Below are 19,336 nucleotides of genomic sequence, written 5' to 3'. Positions count from 1 at the left end.
ATGTTACTGAAATATTAAATGCAAAAGAGAAATCAACTGAATATTTATCACTGTCTTAATTACAAAGAGAGGGAGTAATATAGGATAATGGAAACAGAACTGAATTAGGAGACAGAAGATGCAGAGTACCAAATCAGGTTTGATAACAAATGGCTTTAAACTTAGAAATATAATTTGCTGCCTTAAGCACTTAGGAAATACTTGTTCCTACCCATTTTTTTAATAACTCTATAAGTAAAAAAGGTAGTCAAAGTAAAGTTACACTGAATAACATAATTCTAAATATCATAATTCTAAAGAAGAGTCTCATAATTCTAAAATAAAACACAATTTAAAGCAGCTCAGGCTATACAGAAGCATAAAGATGTGGTTACACACCAGGCCCACCTCTAAGACATAGTACCGGCACACTTTCCTTCCAAGACACGGAAATGACTGTGCAGATTAACCAACCGCAAAGCAGCCCGAGGTAACCATATTTTTGAACCTTAAGATTATGAGAAGTCCCAAGGGGACTTGATTTCTTCTCACAATGGAAACTTCTGAAAGTTCCTAAGAAGAAACTAATCTCACCCACAGATTTTAGTATTTTAATTTGTCATATCAAAGACAAATGCAGATAATATTCTGCACTTCCATGCAAATAACCCAATTTAATGGTAAGATCTTTCATTCCTCTGATACAGCAGCAAACTATTTCAAAAGGAGTGTTACTTCACAAGTGAAAAAAAAGAAAAACCCAAAATGAAAGGGCGTGAAGAAAACTGAAACAGCAGAGGAAACAACCCAATGGCACACGCTTTAAAGTTACCAACTCCACATCCCCTTATAGGCGCGACGGAGCAACTGGGACCAATCAGCCCTCTCACTGTGACCAAATACAAACATTCCACAAAATACAGGAAACTGCCATCTTCAGACATCAGACAGAACAGGCAGTACAGGACCGCGACCTCTACAAGATAGGAAAGAAAGTGAGCCCCGGGACAGCCCCAGCTTTCTCCAGAGGCACCGGGAGGAGAAAGGAGACTCAGGATACTGCAGGGCAGGGCGGGGGCAACCAAACACAGCACGCCAGCAAATCTGACACCAAAACCAAACGAGATGAGAAATTTTTTAAATTTAGAAATACTAGAAAAAATTAAACACCAATATCCCTCATGAACAAAGATGTAAAAATCCTTAAGAAAATATTAGCAAATCAATTCCAGCATTATGAAAAAAGCATAATATACCGTAACTCAGTGGAGTAAATGTTAAGAATACAAAGTTACTCCAACACTCAAATATCAATCAATATAACTGCCACATTAACAGAATAAAGGAGAAAAACCGTATGATCTATCTCACTAGATGCAGAAAAAGCACTCGGAAAATCAATAGGCAAACTACAAACTGGGTGAAAATATTTACAACAAAGATATCTGCAAAAAGGCTCGCATCCAGAGCAACTCTCTTACTACTCAATTATAAAAAGCAAAACAACCTAGTTATTGGGGCCAGCACAGTGGCACAGTGGTTAAGTTCGCGCGCTCCGCTTCGGTGGCCTGGAGTTCACCAGTTCCGATCCTGGGGGGTGACCTACGCACCGCTGGGCAAGCCATGCTGTGGCAGGCGTCCCACATATAAAATAGAGGAAAATGGGCACGGATGTTAGCTCAGGGCCAGTCTTCCTCAGCAAAAAGAGGAGCATTGGCAGCAGATGTTAGTTCAGGGCTAATCTTCCTCAAAAAAAATTTTTTTAAACTAGTTATTAAAAAAGGGGGGAGGGCAGAGCATGCAAAAGATTGAGGAGGCACTCCACAAAGGAAGATATAGAATGGCCAAGACGCACAGAGAAAAAGTGCTCAAAATCAGTCATCAAGTAAATATAAACTAAAACTATGAGACACTACTACACTCTCAATATCATGGCTAAAAACAAACCATGTGACAACACCAAACGTTGCAGAGGATGTGGCGCAATAAGAACTCTCACACATTACTGGTGGGTGTGCAACACGGTACAGCCACTTTGGAAATCCGTCTGGTACTTTCCTATAAATTTAAACATACACCTTCCCTATAAAGCCGTAACTCTACTTCTAGCTATTTATCCAAGAGAAATAAAAACCTACATCCATAAAAACACTTGTACAAGAATGTTTCTAGAAGCTTTATTCATAACAGACAAAACTGGAAACAATCCAAATGTCTATCAACAGGAAGTGGAAAACAAATTACAGTATGTCTACACGACACACTACTACTGAGCAAGAAGACTAAAACAGGAAGATACGCCAACAATGTGGACGAACCTTTAAAACATTATGCTGAGCATAAAAAGTCAGAGACAGAACAGTACATCCTGTATAACACGATTTATGTGACGTTCTAGAACAGGAGTAACTAATCCACAGCAAAAACCAGACAAGTGCTTGTCTCCAGGGCTGCAGGAAGTAGGGGTGTGACCAGAAAAGGACACAAGGAATCTTTCTGGGGTGACGGAAACATTCTACATTTTAATAGGGGTGGGAGTTACAGAGTATAATGCTCCTGTCAAAGTCTTTAAATTATTTAATATCTTTGTATTTCCCTGTAAAAACTATGCCTGAATAAAAAATGTTAAAAACAATCACTAAAACAATTCAGGTCCAAAAAAGTTAACTCATAAGGGATCAAATATGTTCCTTTTTGAAAAGAGAGTAAAATAAACCAAAACAGAAAACCTTGGAGTAATTCTAATTCTAGAGTTTGGTAGCCTTTAGGAGTGGGGGACTTACGTGGTAATTTGCCAAAATAACAGACCCTGTTACCTCTTCTATTGAACAGAAACATGTTCTTCACATGTGTTAAGGAACTTTGAGAGAGGGAAGACATAAATGCTGGTGAGCAAAACGATACATAATATATTGATAACAAAAAAAAATAGTAGCTAAAATGTCTTTTTATACACCAATATATAAACTGGCTATTCAAAGTATGCTTATGTCAGGTGGAACCTTGTCAACCTTCACTCATTACAAACTAATTTCCACAAGAGTATAGCAAAAAGAGGTTCAAAGCAATCATAATTAAATAAATAATGTAATTTACTAAAGCGGAAGGGGAAGGGAACAAACCTAAAAAAAGAAAAAGAAAAAATTGACCAAGTGGAAGTTCAGAAGCAAATGCAAGATAAAATACAGTAACATTTCATTAAAGTAGCCTCGTCTTGTGAGCTATAAATATAAAAAGCATCCCATGCACTGTAAGTATGGCTGAACTGCATGTCTGCACCACGTCTGCACACCCCACGCTTTCCTTCACTTTCCAACACCAGTGCCCCTATAGTTCGAGAGAGGAGACTTTTTGAACTCAAATGACTTCAAACTATAAAGCTACTTTTGTGTCTTATTAAATATGCATGAAACATTATTAAAAATGTAATACCTTATGTTTAATTAGTTCTAGTTATCAAAAAGGATGTTTTATAAAATAAATACTACACTAAATCAACAGATAAGAAAAAATCAGCTAAAATATTTTCTTACCACTTTTACAACGCAGGGTGCATCGTTGCCCACCGACTTTGAAGAATTCATATCAGCTGTTTGAAAAAGTGATATATGTACTATCAGAACAAGAAGTACCATTATTATAAATAGCCTGTTACTAACCCTTTATTAATATTTGGGTCTGCATATCTATAACCCCTTGATAGAATAAATTTCAGTTCCCAATATGTATTTCAGGATATTATTACAGTATATTTAATAATTTTAAGACTTTTTTTCATGTTTTAAAATATGTCTGAAACTGGAATGTATCTTACAATTGCTGGTATCTTCAATATGATCCTCAGTTAAGTATGGAAAACTCTGAGTTAAAGATTTAATTCAAAAGTACGCATGACCTTTGGTATGCTAATGTATGTGGTGCACTCCCAAGAGGATAATAACTGATGCAATTTCTTAAATTTAACAAACTAGGGAATCTTTTTAAGAAGAAGCATCAGGAAGCTAAGAAAAGAGAGAGCTAAAGTTCCAAAAAGCACTAGTTTAGGAGAAAAAAACTCATCTAGATCAGGATGTTCAGGATGTTGGCACTAGAACTTTGAACTGACAACTAGAATAATTTTAATGTGGCTGTCATTTTATTTCATGCAAATACAGAAGCACAGCTGCCCTGGAATACTGACTCAGGAACATAAGTGGTATAGAGGAAAAATTAAGGAAGCGAGACAGTGCTGCGAGGCAGTTAAGAGAAACCTCACTGACAGGGTGTCATTGGAGCAGCGGTCTGCAGGCGGTGAGGGAATGTACCTTGCAAGTGTCTGGGGTAAGAACATTCCAGGCCGACCAGCACAAAGCTCCTGATGTGGGAACCTCTGACATGTTTGAGGGAAGGAAGTCAAAGCAGCTGGAAAGGAAGAAGTGAGGTGAGAGTAACAGGGGGCAGATCACAAGAGCAGCAGGGAACAAACACGACAAGCTCGATGGGTGACACAAAGCTGGTGCTATGAATGAGATGGAGAGCCACTGGACGTTCTGAGAAGAGTGGCAGGACCAGACATTGATTTTCAAAAGATTCTTCAGGGTGCTTTGTGAAGAAATGCAGCATAGAGGGCAAGGGCAGAAGCCAGGAGATCAGGATATGACAGTACTCCAGGTGAGAGGTGGGGGCCTGAACCGGAGCGGAGCAGACAAGGTGGTGGTAGGTGGTCAGACTGTGGACATATTTTCTAAGAAGAGCCAACAGGACTTGCTGATGAATCAGACACAGAGGGTAAGAGGGGAAATGAGGTAAGGACGGCTCCAGGGTTTTGGCCTGAGCAACTAGGAAGAGGAAGCTGCTACTTACTAAGGTGGAGAGAACCGCAGAAGGAGCCGGTGCTTTGGGGTGTCTTAAGTTTGAGATGTTTATTAAACATCCAAGTTCAGATAATACAGAGGCAGTTCATATACAAGTCTTGAGTTCAGAAGAGTGGTCAAGTTGGAGAAATAAATTTGAGAGTCATCAACATAGAAACACTACTTACTTAAAGCCACGAAACTGGAAGAGACCTGCTGGGGAATGAGTGCAGAGAGAGAAAAGAAGACACCCTAGGACTGAGCCCTAAGGCTTTCTCACATTAGAAGCAGAAGAGAAACCAAGAAACCACCAAGCAGCTGGGAAGCAGCAGCACTGTGAAAAGGCTGCAGCTAAAATACTTCAGACTAAAGGAACATCAGGTAACAAAACTGGCCAAAAGGGGGAAATGAAGAGGTCTGAGCTCCTTAAGGACGAGCCCCAAGGAACGGCACTTAGATACTGAATTAGTAATAAAGCAAGGTCAGATTTTTTAAAATAAGCATTTAGTGTACAAAATATTACAATGAGGACAGTATCCTAATAATACTGCACAATTCAAATAAGAAAAGGGAGGAAAAGGAAACAATAATTCACTCAAACAACAAGTACTGCGAAATATGCCAGGCACTAGGAATACAGTAAGAAGAGCTGTCCCATGAGCAAGAAGCACATGTTTATTACGGAAAAATGAAAAGTAATTTCACTGCAGCATGGAACATATCATGAAAGGGTTAACGCAAGGACTATAAACAGACAGTACCTGCCCTAAACTCAGCTTTGTAAAAATGAGGCAAAGGGCAGCATGATGGCCAAGGCACAGATTTTGAGGAAATAAAGGGATGCACACAAAAGTTACACGGGACCAGACTATGAAGGTCTTGTATGGCATTCTCGAAAGTTTGGCACTTTATCCTAATGGCACTGGGGAACCATTCAAGAAGTTTAATTAGGCTAGGTCCCTCAAGTGACAATGTGAACAGTGGGATGCAAGGGGCAAGACCGAGCAGAGAAGATTGACCGCTAGAGTGAGAATCTAGGCAAGACATGAAAATGAGAGGCACTAAGACAGTGTCAGCAAACATGGAGAGAAATGAATGGAACTGAGAAATCACACAGCTAAACCAACAGGACTAGATGAAGTACTAGGGATATTAGAGAAGGAATACTGGAGAATGCCTTCCCAGTGTCTGCCCTGAGGGGTGTCATTCATTCAACTAATTCTCTCCTGATCACGAGAAAATCAAGAGATAGAAGAGGATGACACAAGCTTTAGAGATGCCTGTGTGGCATCCAAGTAGAGATCCCTTGTAGGCCATTGGCTATGGGCCTGGACTCAGGAGATCAAGTCCTGGGCTACAGATCAAAGTCACGGAAATCAACAGCAAAGACAGTAACAGAAGCCATGAGACTCCATGAGATCAATCAGAGAGAATGAAAAGTGAGCCAGGAAGGAAGGCTTGAGAACATGTTAGTACCTATCAAGATGACCAAGCACATCCAGAGAGGTAGGAGGAAAACCAGAGGTGAAGTATGTTATCGTGAAAGACATGGAAGCAATTTTTATGAGAAGGAAAGACAAACAGCATCAAATGCTGCAGAAAATATCCAAAGAAAATTCAAAAGCAATCTTTTTAATTCATTAGCAGAAATTGCTGATAATCTTGAATATGGCTGTTTTGTTCTATCAGTAGGCACAGAGACATAAACTGGAGGCAGCAATATTAAAGCAAATTCCTACTCTAGATTGATCAATTCAGTTTTACAGAAGCAAAGTTTTATTACAGATATCTGTCAAACCATTGGATATTAAAAATACTATTAGATGGCACTTTCTGATAATAAATACAAATAGAAATAAAACACATACTGCACACACGCAAAGCAAATTGCAAATTTGCCAAAGATTACAAAAGCAAATTAACTAATGCAAAATGAAGAACATACTTGCCTAAAGACAAGTTCCCATTCCTAATATGGGATGTCAAAAGTCCACACGTTCTGCAGTAGAGACAGTTTATATAATCTACCATCTCTAAATCACAAGGTCAAAATATACGTACCTAGCTAACACAGCTACTGACCTTTTATGGTTTATGAGGATTTTCACCTTAAGTCAGAGATAGCCAGTTCACTGGAATGGGTTGGCTCTGAACAAAACTAAAGAATCAACACGTATTTTCCAAAGGTGAGTGCCACTGACTCAGAGGAATCATATTTATTATATAGCAAAGCACTGCTTTTTCAGCTGTATTTCATGAAATATCTCCAGAGGCTGGAGCTGACCAATCAGACCCCACTGGTCCTGGAGGAGGTTTAGCCGGACCGTCTGAGTAACAGCAGCTGCTCACCTCTCCATGTCAGTGGTTCTCTAACCACAGCACGCATCTGAATCACTGGAGGACTCACTCGATCACATTGCTGGGCCCTCCCTACAGTTTCAGCTTCATAGGTCTGGGGTGGGACCCGAGAATCTGCAATTCTAACAAGTTTCATGTGGTGCTAATCTAGTATCTAATATTAGAATTCTGAGTAAGATGGTGCTTGAAAGAAAATAACAGTCCCACTACTAAAAATAAAACTTTATAAACCTCACGGCAGAAATTAAATAATTAACTAAATTAAATCAAGATTAAAGGTGGTAAGCACATATAATGGAAGAGTTAGAAATATCAAAACCGAACATGAAATACACTGTGTCGCTACTCACAGTCTTAGAGAAACAGACAGCTTTAGAAGCAATCAGGTAACACATTTTTTAAATCAACAAGTTAGTTAACCCACAGAATCTCAGGTTCTACAATGGGTCCCCCAAAATTTCAGGATAAGTGTGCTAATTAATAGTACATTTAATCAGGCCTCATATGCAATTTCTAGGTTGTTCCCCTAATTCCACTATAACTATTAGGGTTGTAGAGAAAGGAAAAAAACCCACAGTTGTTAAAGATCTGAAAATCTCCATATTAAACCAAAATAGAAGAAATAAATCCTAATTGGGTGGAGGCAAGGAAAGAAAGATGTACATGGCTCTCTTTGGGTCTCAAAAAAGATTAAGATTATATAGAATATCTTAAAAATCTAAAGCCATAGTGCTCACTAGTGACAATATTACAGATAATTATCATCCTTTTATATTGTGATTAAATCATCCATCTTCTTTTCCACTCCTATGTCAGAGATGCATTTCTGCCTAACCTACAATGATTAGTTGACTGTAGATTATTAGGAACATCCTGTAAAAGCTCACAATTGAGAAACTATTTTGATAAGAAAGCATATAATCTTTGGATTGACAATTAGAAGTAGTCATACACTTACCCAGATATATACAACCAAAGCCACCTTGGCCAACGGGTAATCCTAGTTTCCATTCCTTTTTTGTGAGGTCAGTGATTATCTCCCCAGCTGCAAAGTGTTCTGCAAGACGTCTCTTTGCAGGGCCCTGTCTTACAGCTTGAGCTGCTTTTACACGAGGCATTTTCACTATAATGTAAAACAAAGTAACACTCAGAATTATAATCTTGGAAATGTGGAAAACATTTGTCACTAAGGAAAGCTTCTGTGCAACAAAGATGCTGTTCAAATTCCCACTTACACCAAAACTTAAAATAAAACTTAAAAAAACCTAAATAAAGGACAGCTGTTAATTCTGACGTATAATTGCTCAAATCTTATTCATCTCTTAACTTTGTAGAGGACAATAAATAAAATGATCTAATCAATTATTTCAAGAAATAACTCTTTAAGTTTTAAGTTTCAGTGGTATAATATCACTCATGACTAAAAGTGTTCTTTAACAACAACAAAAATTGCTGTACGAAGTTGAGGGGAAAAGGTGCATCCAATTAGAATGCACACTTTATAGTAACGCAATGAGGAGTTTATAAAGGTCCATACTGATGTGACAGGAACATAATACAGAGGTTGAAAACACAGGACAATTCACAGGAGGGGAAGGGGAAGGAGTATTTATGGGATGACAGTTGATCCTTTACACAGAGGCTCCCATCCATCCTCATGACTCTGTGAAGATTACGTTGTCATCCCCATTTTATAGATGAGGGAATTAAGGCTCAGCAAAGTTAAGCAACCTGTCCAGGGTTTTATGCCCAGTGAGTGGGAGAACGAGAGAAACCTGCACTGAGGACTACCCAGCTCCAAAGCCTCCCCAACGCGCCCCACAATTCCAGACGGCCCCACGAAGGAGGAGCAGACTTTCAAAGAGTGACAAGGAGAAACTGTGGTTGCTTAGTCGTCTGGGTTCACAGGAAAGGCAAAGCTGGTGACACCCAGCATTCTATGCTTCCCTTCTCAATTGTATTCTTGAAATACCATTTCCTGTTAAATGAAACCAGGTTCCTTAAAGAAATAACTGATTCCAGGACTAGAGCTGCAAATTTACAACATAAACTTGGAACATCTTGTCATTTCTAGACATCAAGGAAACTATCGAAAACTGCTAGAGTTACGTCAAATACGTCTAAGGAGCCAGCTTGGAAGATGTTCCCACTGACCAAAGACGGGCCAATTTGAGCCAATAAAGATGATAACCACAATGGATTAAAACACATAAAATAGACAAATCCAAGAGTTTATAACAGTAAGAAAACTAGTGGTCACCTCTAAAGGATAACAGAAAACCACTCAATTTTGAAAACTAGCAAATGAAGAAAAAGAATCAAGCATTTATCCTTTCTTTCTTACATGAATTGTATCATTGGATAACCAAATAGAAGATGAAGAGAAATTTCTCCTTCTAGAAAAATCTCAGCTAACAAATGAATAAGCATGGTTTTCGGTTAACACCATTTCCACCTCCTAATGAACTGATGGATCCAGACATTGAGCACTGACAGCTACTAACATCAAAATGTAAAAGATATCCAGACGTTATGTGCCTCCCAATAAAAGAACACACCACTGCCCATGAAGCAATCTTGCCGAAAAAATAAAGAAAAAATAAACAGACTCTGAATCTGATCAAGCCTACCAATTCACAGGCTATGAAGAAGACAGAAGAACAAGGTAAACTATAGCACAGGAATGCAATCAGCAAAATCCTAGCTGGGGGAAACCTACAGGACATCTCATCCCATTTCTTCAACAAATAAAGGGAAAAAAAGAAGAGAAGTGAGAGACAAAAACTAGATTTAAAAAGATTTAAAATAACATATCTGAAACCAAACAAAATCAGGCAAATAAAAACTACATGTTTAGGGATGCACATCTGAGTGATAAAACCATCAAGCAAAGGAAAGGATTACCACAAAAGATAGAACTCACTATAAGGCCGCGTAAGCAAGTTGTGGTTAGGATGGGGCACCTGTTGGGCAAGTTCTACTCTCAACCTAAGTGGTGGTTCCAAAAGCACCCTTATAACTCGTCAAGGCGACATTTGCTTGATAAGGTTTTCTGTATTGTAAAATATTTTATGGTTTTAAACATTAAAAAATTACTGTTCCTATAATTAACAATCACCAAGGGATCAAAACTGGAAATCTTTTCATACTCCATGAGCTTGTCCAATCATACACCCACAGAAAAAGAAAAAAAGAGACTGCTAAGCGACATCTGTACTTTATTTGCTGTGAATTGGTAGCCTTTTGTTTTTTTATTTATACACTTTTATATATTCTATATTAAAGAAATTAGCTCTTTGTATTGTAAATAATCTTCCCAATTTACATGTCTTTTGATATCATTTATTTTCAGCTTTTACATTTTGTCATCCTTAGAAAGACCTTTCTCAGTCAAATTACTTTTTTCAAATATCTCCCATTTTCTTTTAGTTATTTTATGATTTCATATTTTGCTGGTAAAATTTTGATCTGTCTACACTTACATTGGTATATGATATGAGGTGGGAATCCAGCTTTTCCCAAATGGTTCCCCAGTTTTTTTTTCCTTTTCTGCAGTCATTCACACACATTAGGGAGAGCCACAGTATTTAAGGAACTTAACATATCATACCAACGCAAGTCGCTAAGTACAAAAAAAGCTCAATGTTCAATAATGTCGCTCAATGTAGGTCCTAGATCACCAGCTTCTTTGCGAACAAACAACAACAAAAAAGAAAAATACATTAATTAGCATTTGAAACTAACTTTGCGCTTGCGTTAAAATTTTCCTCACACTTACATCTACTCCACGTGAATGTGAAGAAGTCACTGAAATCTACTTGCTGCTCTGATAGAAAGAGGCCACTACAACACAAATATTTCTTTAAAATGTCGCCAGATGAAACTGCCTTCCTCCTGCGGCTTCTCACAGAGATAGATGCGGAGGCCTCCCTTCTGTCAGCCCCTAAGATCTCAGGCGGGCCTCAGGCAACCAACGACCATGTCAGCGATCAAGGGCTGGCTGCTGCTGGGTGCCAGGGAGGCCAGGCAGTGGATTAATAAACAAACATTGGATCAATAACCCATCTTTTAAAATGCTGACAGACACAAGAGCCTTAAACAAGTGCAGCCGGTACCACACACTTGCACAGCGCAATTTAACATAACAACCATCCCTGAAAAAAATAAAACCTGATAATGCTTATGATGCTTACAGTGCGCTGCTGGATTCTATTTGCTAATATTTTATTTAGGAATAAAATTGAAATTCCTAAGTAAGATTGGTCCACAATTTTCTTTTATTCTACTATATTTACCTGTTTTGATATCAATATTATACTTACTTCATAAAAAGACTTTAGAAGCTTTTCTTCTTTTACCAACTACAAAGAGTTTAAACAGTATTTGAGTGATCTATTCCTTAAAGATTTTGAAGTCCTCAGCTGTGAAGCCTGACAAAACCAAGTGTTGATAAGGACGTGGAGCAAACGACTTCTGACACTGTACACTGTGTCAGCCACTCTGAAAATCCGTTCTGCAGTAACTGCTAACTGACCCAACAATACCTCTTCTATGTGTATACTAAGAGAAATGAAAACCTGTCCACCAAGACATGCGCAAGAATGATCACAGCAGCTTTATTCAAAATAGCCAAACACTAGAAACCCACAGGTCCATCAACAGGAAAATGGATAAAATAAAACAGATGAATCTACCAAACACTATGTTGAGAAAAAGAAGCTAGACACTAGAAAAACATACTGTACGACTCCATTTATATGAAGTGTAATAATAAACAAAACTAATCCACGATCATAGAAGTCAAATAGCGGATACCATCTGGGTGAGGAAACGACTCAGAGTCAGAAGAGGAAGGTTTCTGGAGATTTGGTAACGTCGTATATCCCAACATGGGTGATACTTAAACTGTATGTGCCCTTCACAAAAATTAATCAAGTTGTATACTAACGATTTATTTCACTTTTTTCTATTTATGTAAAATTAACAGTAAATTACATAAATCATAGGTGTTATAAGTCAGAGTCCAGTCAGGAGATAAAAATACACAAGTAACTTAAAAAGGAAAATTTAACATAAAAAATTATTAATTTGTAAAAGGTGACTGACTACTAAAAGGGGCAGAAGAGAAGTCTCAGGAGTGCAGGCAGAGCAAATACAGGGAGGAGTTACAATCCACAAGGCTAAGGGAGAGCACACAAGAAAGGAACGCTTCACCGGACGGGCTGTGGCTCCAGCCCAGCGGCTAGCAGAGTTCTCTGGGGTGCCAGTGGGCTGGAGCCGGTCCACAGCAATCTGCCCTCTGGGTTTCCGGTGGGACCAAGAAGCTGCCTACAGGGGTGCTAAAGAAAGTCAGCAAGTAAGCAGGGCTGGCACCCACCGTTAAGAGAGAGAGAGAAAAACAAACAGACTGCACAGCCCACTGTGCCTTGCAGTGTCCCTCCCTCAACTCTACTGACAAAACCTAGGACTGTGCTGGAATGGAGAAAACGTTTACAGAACCTAGCTCAAGTATCACAAACAGAGCAAAGAAAGGTGCATTTGAAGTTGAGAGGCAAAAAATTGGTAACATGCACAAGTGTACACACAGATTGACAAATTTTTACATATACGTATACACTTGAGCAACAACCAACTGGATCAAGATACAGATCACTTTCATCACACCATAAAGCCTCCTAGAGCCCTGTTCTGCCAACATCCATTCCTGTTCTTCTAAGCAAAGACTTTTTGGTTGTGCCCCTCAGGGTGTGCCACTTACTCTGGAGAACACTACTCTGCCTGCTTTGTCTGAGATCTGCGGCCCAAATCTCAGTGTCCCCTTTCAGCATGCTCCTGCACCTCTATTTGACCTTCGCTGCACTTGGCAGCCCCTCTTATTTTCTGGGTCAAGGTTACAGAACTCTCCTAGTTTCAGAGAATATGAAATCTGTGTTTCTCAATCTCCTTGTTCCTTTTCAGGTGATTTCTGAAAAGAAAGGAGAATAATTTAAAACCAAAAGTCCCTGCTCAAAATCTATATAAATAACATAACCACAATCATTTGCCTCAGTAAGCTAGTGAATTTTCTAAACAACTTAAAACACTAACTTGAATTAAACAATTGCTTTAGTACATTATAGGTTTCCTCTAATAATAAAACAAATACCTACATTAAGGCTTCTATTAAAGAATACACTGGAGGGCACAAACCTCAACCAAATTAAATCTTTCCGCATAATTTCTGCCCACTTGGAGCAAAGCAAATCCACTGTTATGATAGCCAATCCAACAGAGAGGTTTCAAAGAAAGTAAGTTTACCACTGCATAATCCATTACATAATCTAACCACTTCTTTTCCCACTGATATTAAATGAAATTCAGAAACAAGTGAAAAGCACATCAAAATGCAAATCAACATTGCCCTTTGTTGAAATCACTCACTGGTATATTTCATATTAGCATATTCACCAAAATTTAATTGTAAACAGAGTAATTATGGCACTAAAGTTATTAAATACACAAAGCAGGCTTGGAACTATACATATTCAAATAGAATTTCAGTGGCAGATCAAATTTTACATCTGAAACAATACCCTAATTAATAGTCAGCTCTGATAATGGTCCTGTTTTTCAGATAACATTCCAAAAAAACTTATGCTATGAATATTAAAATAAAGTTTTGTGAAGAGATTTTTTAAATTTCAATAGCTATATTTATCACAATATGGTACTGTATTTAGATAAGTGGCCTTTCTCAAGTCCTGGATTCAAATTTGACATAATTTTTTTTAATCTGCTGAAGAGAGAAAAAAGCTTGAATGAATCAAATAATGCCACTTATACTTAATGAGCTCTACAAATTCATCATACCCAGACTAGGAAATTACAATGCTGTATAAAGCTTGTCACACACTGGATGACTGATCATAAATTTTCCCTAAAATAGGTACGTACATAAGTTCCTTAGAGGGGGTCATATAGAGAGAGAGAGAGAGGGAGAGAGGGAGAGGGAGAGAGAGAGTGTGAGAGTGTGAGTGTGAGAGTGTGTGTGTGTGTGTGAAGATTCGCCCTGAGCTAACATCATTGCCAATCCTCCTCTTTTTTTGCTTGAGGAAGATTAACCCTGAGCTAACGTCTGTGCCAATCTTCCTCTACTTTGTGTGTGGGATGACAAGTGGAGTAGGTCCACACCAAGGATCTGAATCCATGAACCCGGGCCACTGAAGCCAAGCGCACAGAACTTTCACCACTTGGCCACAGGGCTGGCCCCGAGGGGGAAGGAGGGGCATATATTTTTATGAAATTTCCTTTAATGTCATAAGCTTCTCTGATGTTTTTAAACTGCGTAGAGACACAATGATTCAAGGGTAATTTTGAACAAGCTGGACTGCTCACCATTCCAGTAACATGGAACCAACATATTCTTATCTCCACTCTTGGCAATGTCAAGTTTTTTCTCACTCTCCCCCATCTACATTTCCTGAAATCTTTTTCATGCCGAAAGATCTCTCTCTTCCTCAGTCAGATATGACCTCTGAAGTTCCAGTGCTGTTCCACCCTCTTACTGCATTTGATAAAGGTTCCCTGTAAATTTACAAGCTCCCTGGGTACGAGAACTGTCTTACTCACAATATACTGCACTTGGGAGGAATGCAATAAACGTGTAAAATTAAACAGCAAGAAGGTTAAGTTTTTTTTTTCCTTCAAGTATGCTTGAAGTATGTTATGTTCTATGAAGTATGTTCTTCAAGTATGCTTGAAGTTTATGCTTAAAGTATGTTAAGCATAAAGACATCTAACTTTATGCTTAACATGCATCACCCAACTGCAGTGGATACGGCTACACCTTTTAAAGACCAGCAACTGAAATCTCTTACCATCCTCTACACTGACTTTGCAAACCCTGTTTACTCTCATCAAAACTATAATTCTGCTTCCTAACTCATAATTCTCAACAGATGACCTCATCTCCTAGTTTACAGAACGAAACAGAAGCTTTAGGTAGAAATTCCCATATCTTTCCGAGACCCAAACCTACAAACCACCTGCACCTACTTCAAGCCCAATTTTGCATCCATCCTGCCTTCCTTACCTCTTCTCACAATTTAGGAAAACTATTCTCCTCCATCAAACATCAGGTCCTTCTTTGCCTTGTATCCATCCCCTCGAACCTCCTCAGGATAAACTATTAATTATCCCTTCTCTCACATACTCGGCATCTCCCTCAACTAGATCCTTCCCATCAGCTTACAAATCTGTTCACAGCTCATCCATTTAGAAACCAATGTTCTTTAACCCCCTCCAGTGTCATCCTATCTTCTCCCTGTCCATGCCAAATGTCTTAATAATTGTCTGCACTTCCTAACATTTCCTTTCTCCTCACTCTCCCACAACTCACTCCACCTGTACTCTACCTTCTTGAGTCCACTCGAACTACTCTTGTTATGGTCACTAAATGCAAATGACACTGAATCATCTCGTTTGCCTGCTCACCAGCACTCAGCACAGTTGTCCATTCTTTCTTTCTGGAACCATTCTCTTCCTTTTGCTTTCACAATACAATAGTGTCCTGGTTTTCATTCTACTGTTTAGGCCACTCGCAGTCTAGATAATTTGGGAGATACAACGAGTAACAGCTCATTCTTTCAAGGAGTTTGTTCCACTTTTTGATGTACAGTTTTCCATGACTGTATCACGTTAAAAAAGCAGACCACCTTTACTTCCATAGCTTACACCAAAATATGAATTTTATTATATAAGAATAAATTATATAAAATAAAAACAAGCTGTTAAATAAAATTCAGGTCTTTGGAAATAAAATTAAGAGTTTTAAAATCAAAACATAAGCATATACTGAAAATATAACTGATTGATCTGTTTATTCCTTTAAGTTAACAGATCTTAAGAAAAGAGTTTATGGCCTCAAAAAGATATGTGCACACCCATGTTCATAGCAGCACTATTCACAGCAAAAAGGTGGAAGCAACCCAAGTGGCCATCCATGGATGAATGGATAAACAAAATGTGGTATATATATAATAATGCAATATTATTTCAGCCTTAAAAAGGAAGGAAATTCTGACACATGCTACAACATGGATGAACCTTGAGGACATTAAGTAAAATAAGCCAGTCACAAAAGACAAACATTGTAGGATCTCACCAACATGAGGTACCCACAGGAGGCAAATTCAGAGAGACAGACAGCAGAATGGGGGTCAGGGGCTGGGGGAGGGGAAGAGGGCAGTTGTTGTGCAATCTGTATAGTCCCAAATCAGAAGACTGCTTACACAACAACGTGAATGCACTTAACACTACTGAACTGCACATTAAAAAATAGTTAAGACGCTAAATTTTATGCTGTGTGCTTTCTCCTACAATTAAAAAAACAAAGTGGGGGCTGCCCCTGTCGCACAGCAGTTAAGTTCAGTGTGCCCCGCTTCGGCGGCCCAAGTTCCCAGGTTCGGATCACAGGTGCAGACCTACACCACTCATCAGCCATGCTGTGGCGGCAACCCACATATAAAGTGGAGAAAGACTAGCACTGATGTTAGCTCAGGGCTAATTTTCCTCAAGCAATAAAAGAGGAAGATTGGCAACAGATGTCATTAGCTCAGGGCAAATGTTCCTCAGGAAACAACAACAAAAAACAGTTTATAAATGCAATAGATAAAACAGACACAGAAATTAACCTAATTTCTATCAAATAATTATACTTTCTATAATTTTGAACCAAAATAATAGCAATATATTCTTGGTGATTATGGAGTCACCTCCCCTCCACCATCACCACACACACACACACACACACACAACTGGAAAAGCACTACAAGTGGTATTATTTCAAAGATTGTTCTCACAGATGCTAATTAGATAAGTCTACTCTTACCACAGCAATAAATAAAGGTTAACTGTGAATTTATGAAAAAGAGTAATGGTTTGTTCATTCACTCACTCAACAAATTATTGATAACCTGTCATGTGTCAAGCACTGTTCTGGACACTTGCTATACTTCAAGGAACAAACAAAGCTCCTACCCTTTGACACATTCTAGCAGAAAGTGCCAGACGATAAAAACATAATAAGCAAATGATGTAATATTGTAGAAAATGTATGTGCTATGTTTAGAAAAATCCTAAAGTAAAGCAGGTCAAGGGGGACAGAGGACTGGGAGTGCAAGGTGGCAGGGGGCAGCCTGCAGTATTAGCAGAGTGGTCACAGTCAGCCTCACTGGGAAGGTAGACCTGAGCAGACCTGAAGGAAGTGAGGAAGCTGACCACGTGAGTACCTGGAGTAGACAGTCCAGGCAGAGGCATGAGTAGTGCGAAGACCCTAAGGTAGGAGTATGCCGGGCAACAAAGAAGAGTAGGGACACCAGTGTGGCAGGTGTGCAGTGAGCAAGGGGGAAGTAGGAGGGAAACTCAGAGAGGTGGCACGGGAGCAAGGATCAAATAGAGCCCAGAAGGTCACCGTAAGGACTCGGACTTGAGCAAAAGCGCAAACATGCTTCTGCCAGGTTTCAGAGCTTGTCCTATACTTGCACGCTAACTCGCATACTTCAATCAAAATAAAATCACTCTGAACACCTGAGTCAAGAATTTTCCCACTGAGCAATTTCTCACCATAGATTTTACATCTTTTTATATTTCTTGCTAACACGTATTATTTCATTCTCAAAATCCATTCCATCTATAGACTGAGATACATAAACTTGATACACATCCAAAATTTTAAGTGCCTTTGTCACAAAAGTCACCTCAAAGTAGGAATGGCTTTATAATGGATCTAATTCCATCCCTAGAAAGGAGAGAAGATGATTAGGTCCTATTCTCCCCTTAAATAATTTGATAGTGCTACTAGAGTAAATGGTCTCCAACTTTTTGACAGGAAATATAAAAAGTTTTACCATGCTACACCCCCTTTTTAATTTAAAATAAAAATAATACTGAGTCCCACTGACTTCAGTATCATTACAATGTACAGCACCTGCTTCATTAATTCATTTGTTCAACAAATATCTAGTGAGCACATACTCTATGCCAGGAAATGTTCTAGCAGACGGGAATAAAGCAGTGAACAAAACAGACAAAAACCCTCCCCTCACTGGGCTTATAGTCTATTTAGGAGAGAGAGATAATTTTTTTAAAAATTAAAACATGTGCCATGTCCAACGGTAAAAAGTGCTGAGGAAAAGAAATAGTAAAGTGGGGACAGCAAGAGAGGGGCAGGGGAGTGAAATTTAAAAGATGATCTGGTAAAACCTCACAAAAGAAAGTGACATCTAAGCAAAGACCTGGGAAAAAAGCGAGAGAAGCTAGCCACATGGTTACCTAGAGAAAGAGCACCCACACTGAGGGAGCAGCAAGCACAAGGGCCTTACGGCAAGAGCATGCCTGGCTTATTCTAGAAGCAGCAAGCAGGGTGGTGCAGCTGGCAGACAGTTAGCCAGGGGAGAGCAATGGCTGATGTCAGAGATGTAAAAGGGGACAATGTGACGATCACCCCAACACACAGGGCCACTGCAAGGACAGTGACTTTACCTCTGGGTGAGAGGGGAAATGATGGGGAAGCTTTTGAGCAGAGGAGTGCATGCTGTGACTTACATTTTCAAAGGACCACTCTGGTGGATGCATCAAATAGACTAGAAGGGGGCAAGGCAGACACAACTACCAGTTGTTACAATGGTGTTGCTACTGGTATAACCAATGACTGCACTAATCCTCACTGACTAAGAAGAATGTCAGTTTTTTAAAAAAATGCACTGACTTTTAGCTACTAAACAGAGGGGTGCAGAATAATCTAAGAGGTTTTGTTGTTTTTTTAACTTTACACAAGCTTCCCTCGCCCAAAAAACAAATCTTCAGTGCCAACTAGAAACAATTGGTATTAGTGACAGATGGTCTAGGAAGCATGTTAATCATCTCTTACTCTAGATTTCATAAGCTCTATCTTTATGGGAATTTAGTTCACCAGGAAATTAAACACTTGAACTCATTTATCCCAAAGGCATTTATAAACCATCTCCAAAATATGTGCCGGAAACTGCGCTAGGGGCTGGAAACAAAAATATGAATAAAATACAACCTTTGGCCTCAAGAAGCTACACTTAGCTTCACGCAGAAACAACATCACACAGTTATGATTTAATATTATCCCATCAGCTTCAAACAAGGATCAATAAAAAGCC

The 19,336-nt window shown here is 39.0% G+C and overlaps 1 protein-coding gene across 4 annotated transcripts in view; it reads right to left on the bottom strand.

Moving 5' to 3' along the window:
• VRK1 (VRK serine/threonine kinase 1) overlaps positions 1–19,336 on the bottom strand; it is an 80,865-nt gene that overhangs the window by 38,582 nt on the left and 22,947 nt on the right. For all 4 annotated transcript variants that reach the window (XM_046647782.1, XM_046647784.1, XM_046647783.1 and 1 more), the window contains exons 2-3: positions 8,128–8,292; positions 3,513–3,568 (exon numbers count right to left, since the gene is read on the bottom strand). In XM_046647782.1, the coding sequence (XP_046503738.1) occupies positions 3,513–3,568; positions 8,128–8,287 (216 nt within the window). In that variant the 5' untranslated portion in view covers positions 8,288–8,292. The remainder of the gene's footprint in view (positions 1–3,512; positions 3,569–8,127; positions 8,293–19,336) is intronic.

This window comes from Equus quagga, chromosome 20 (assembly GCF_021613505.1).
Source record: "Equus quagga isolate Etosha38 chromosome 20, UCLA_HA_Equagga_1.0, whole genome shotgun sequence".
Taxonomy (NCBI): domain Eukaryota; kingdom Metazoa; phylum Chordata; class Mammalia; order Perissodactyla; family Equidae; genus Equus; species Equus quagga.
Note: the sequence above shows the minus strand (reverse complement) of the source record. Positions and strands in the feature narration are given on the sequence as shown.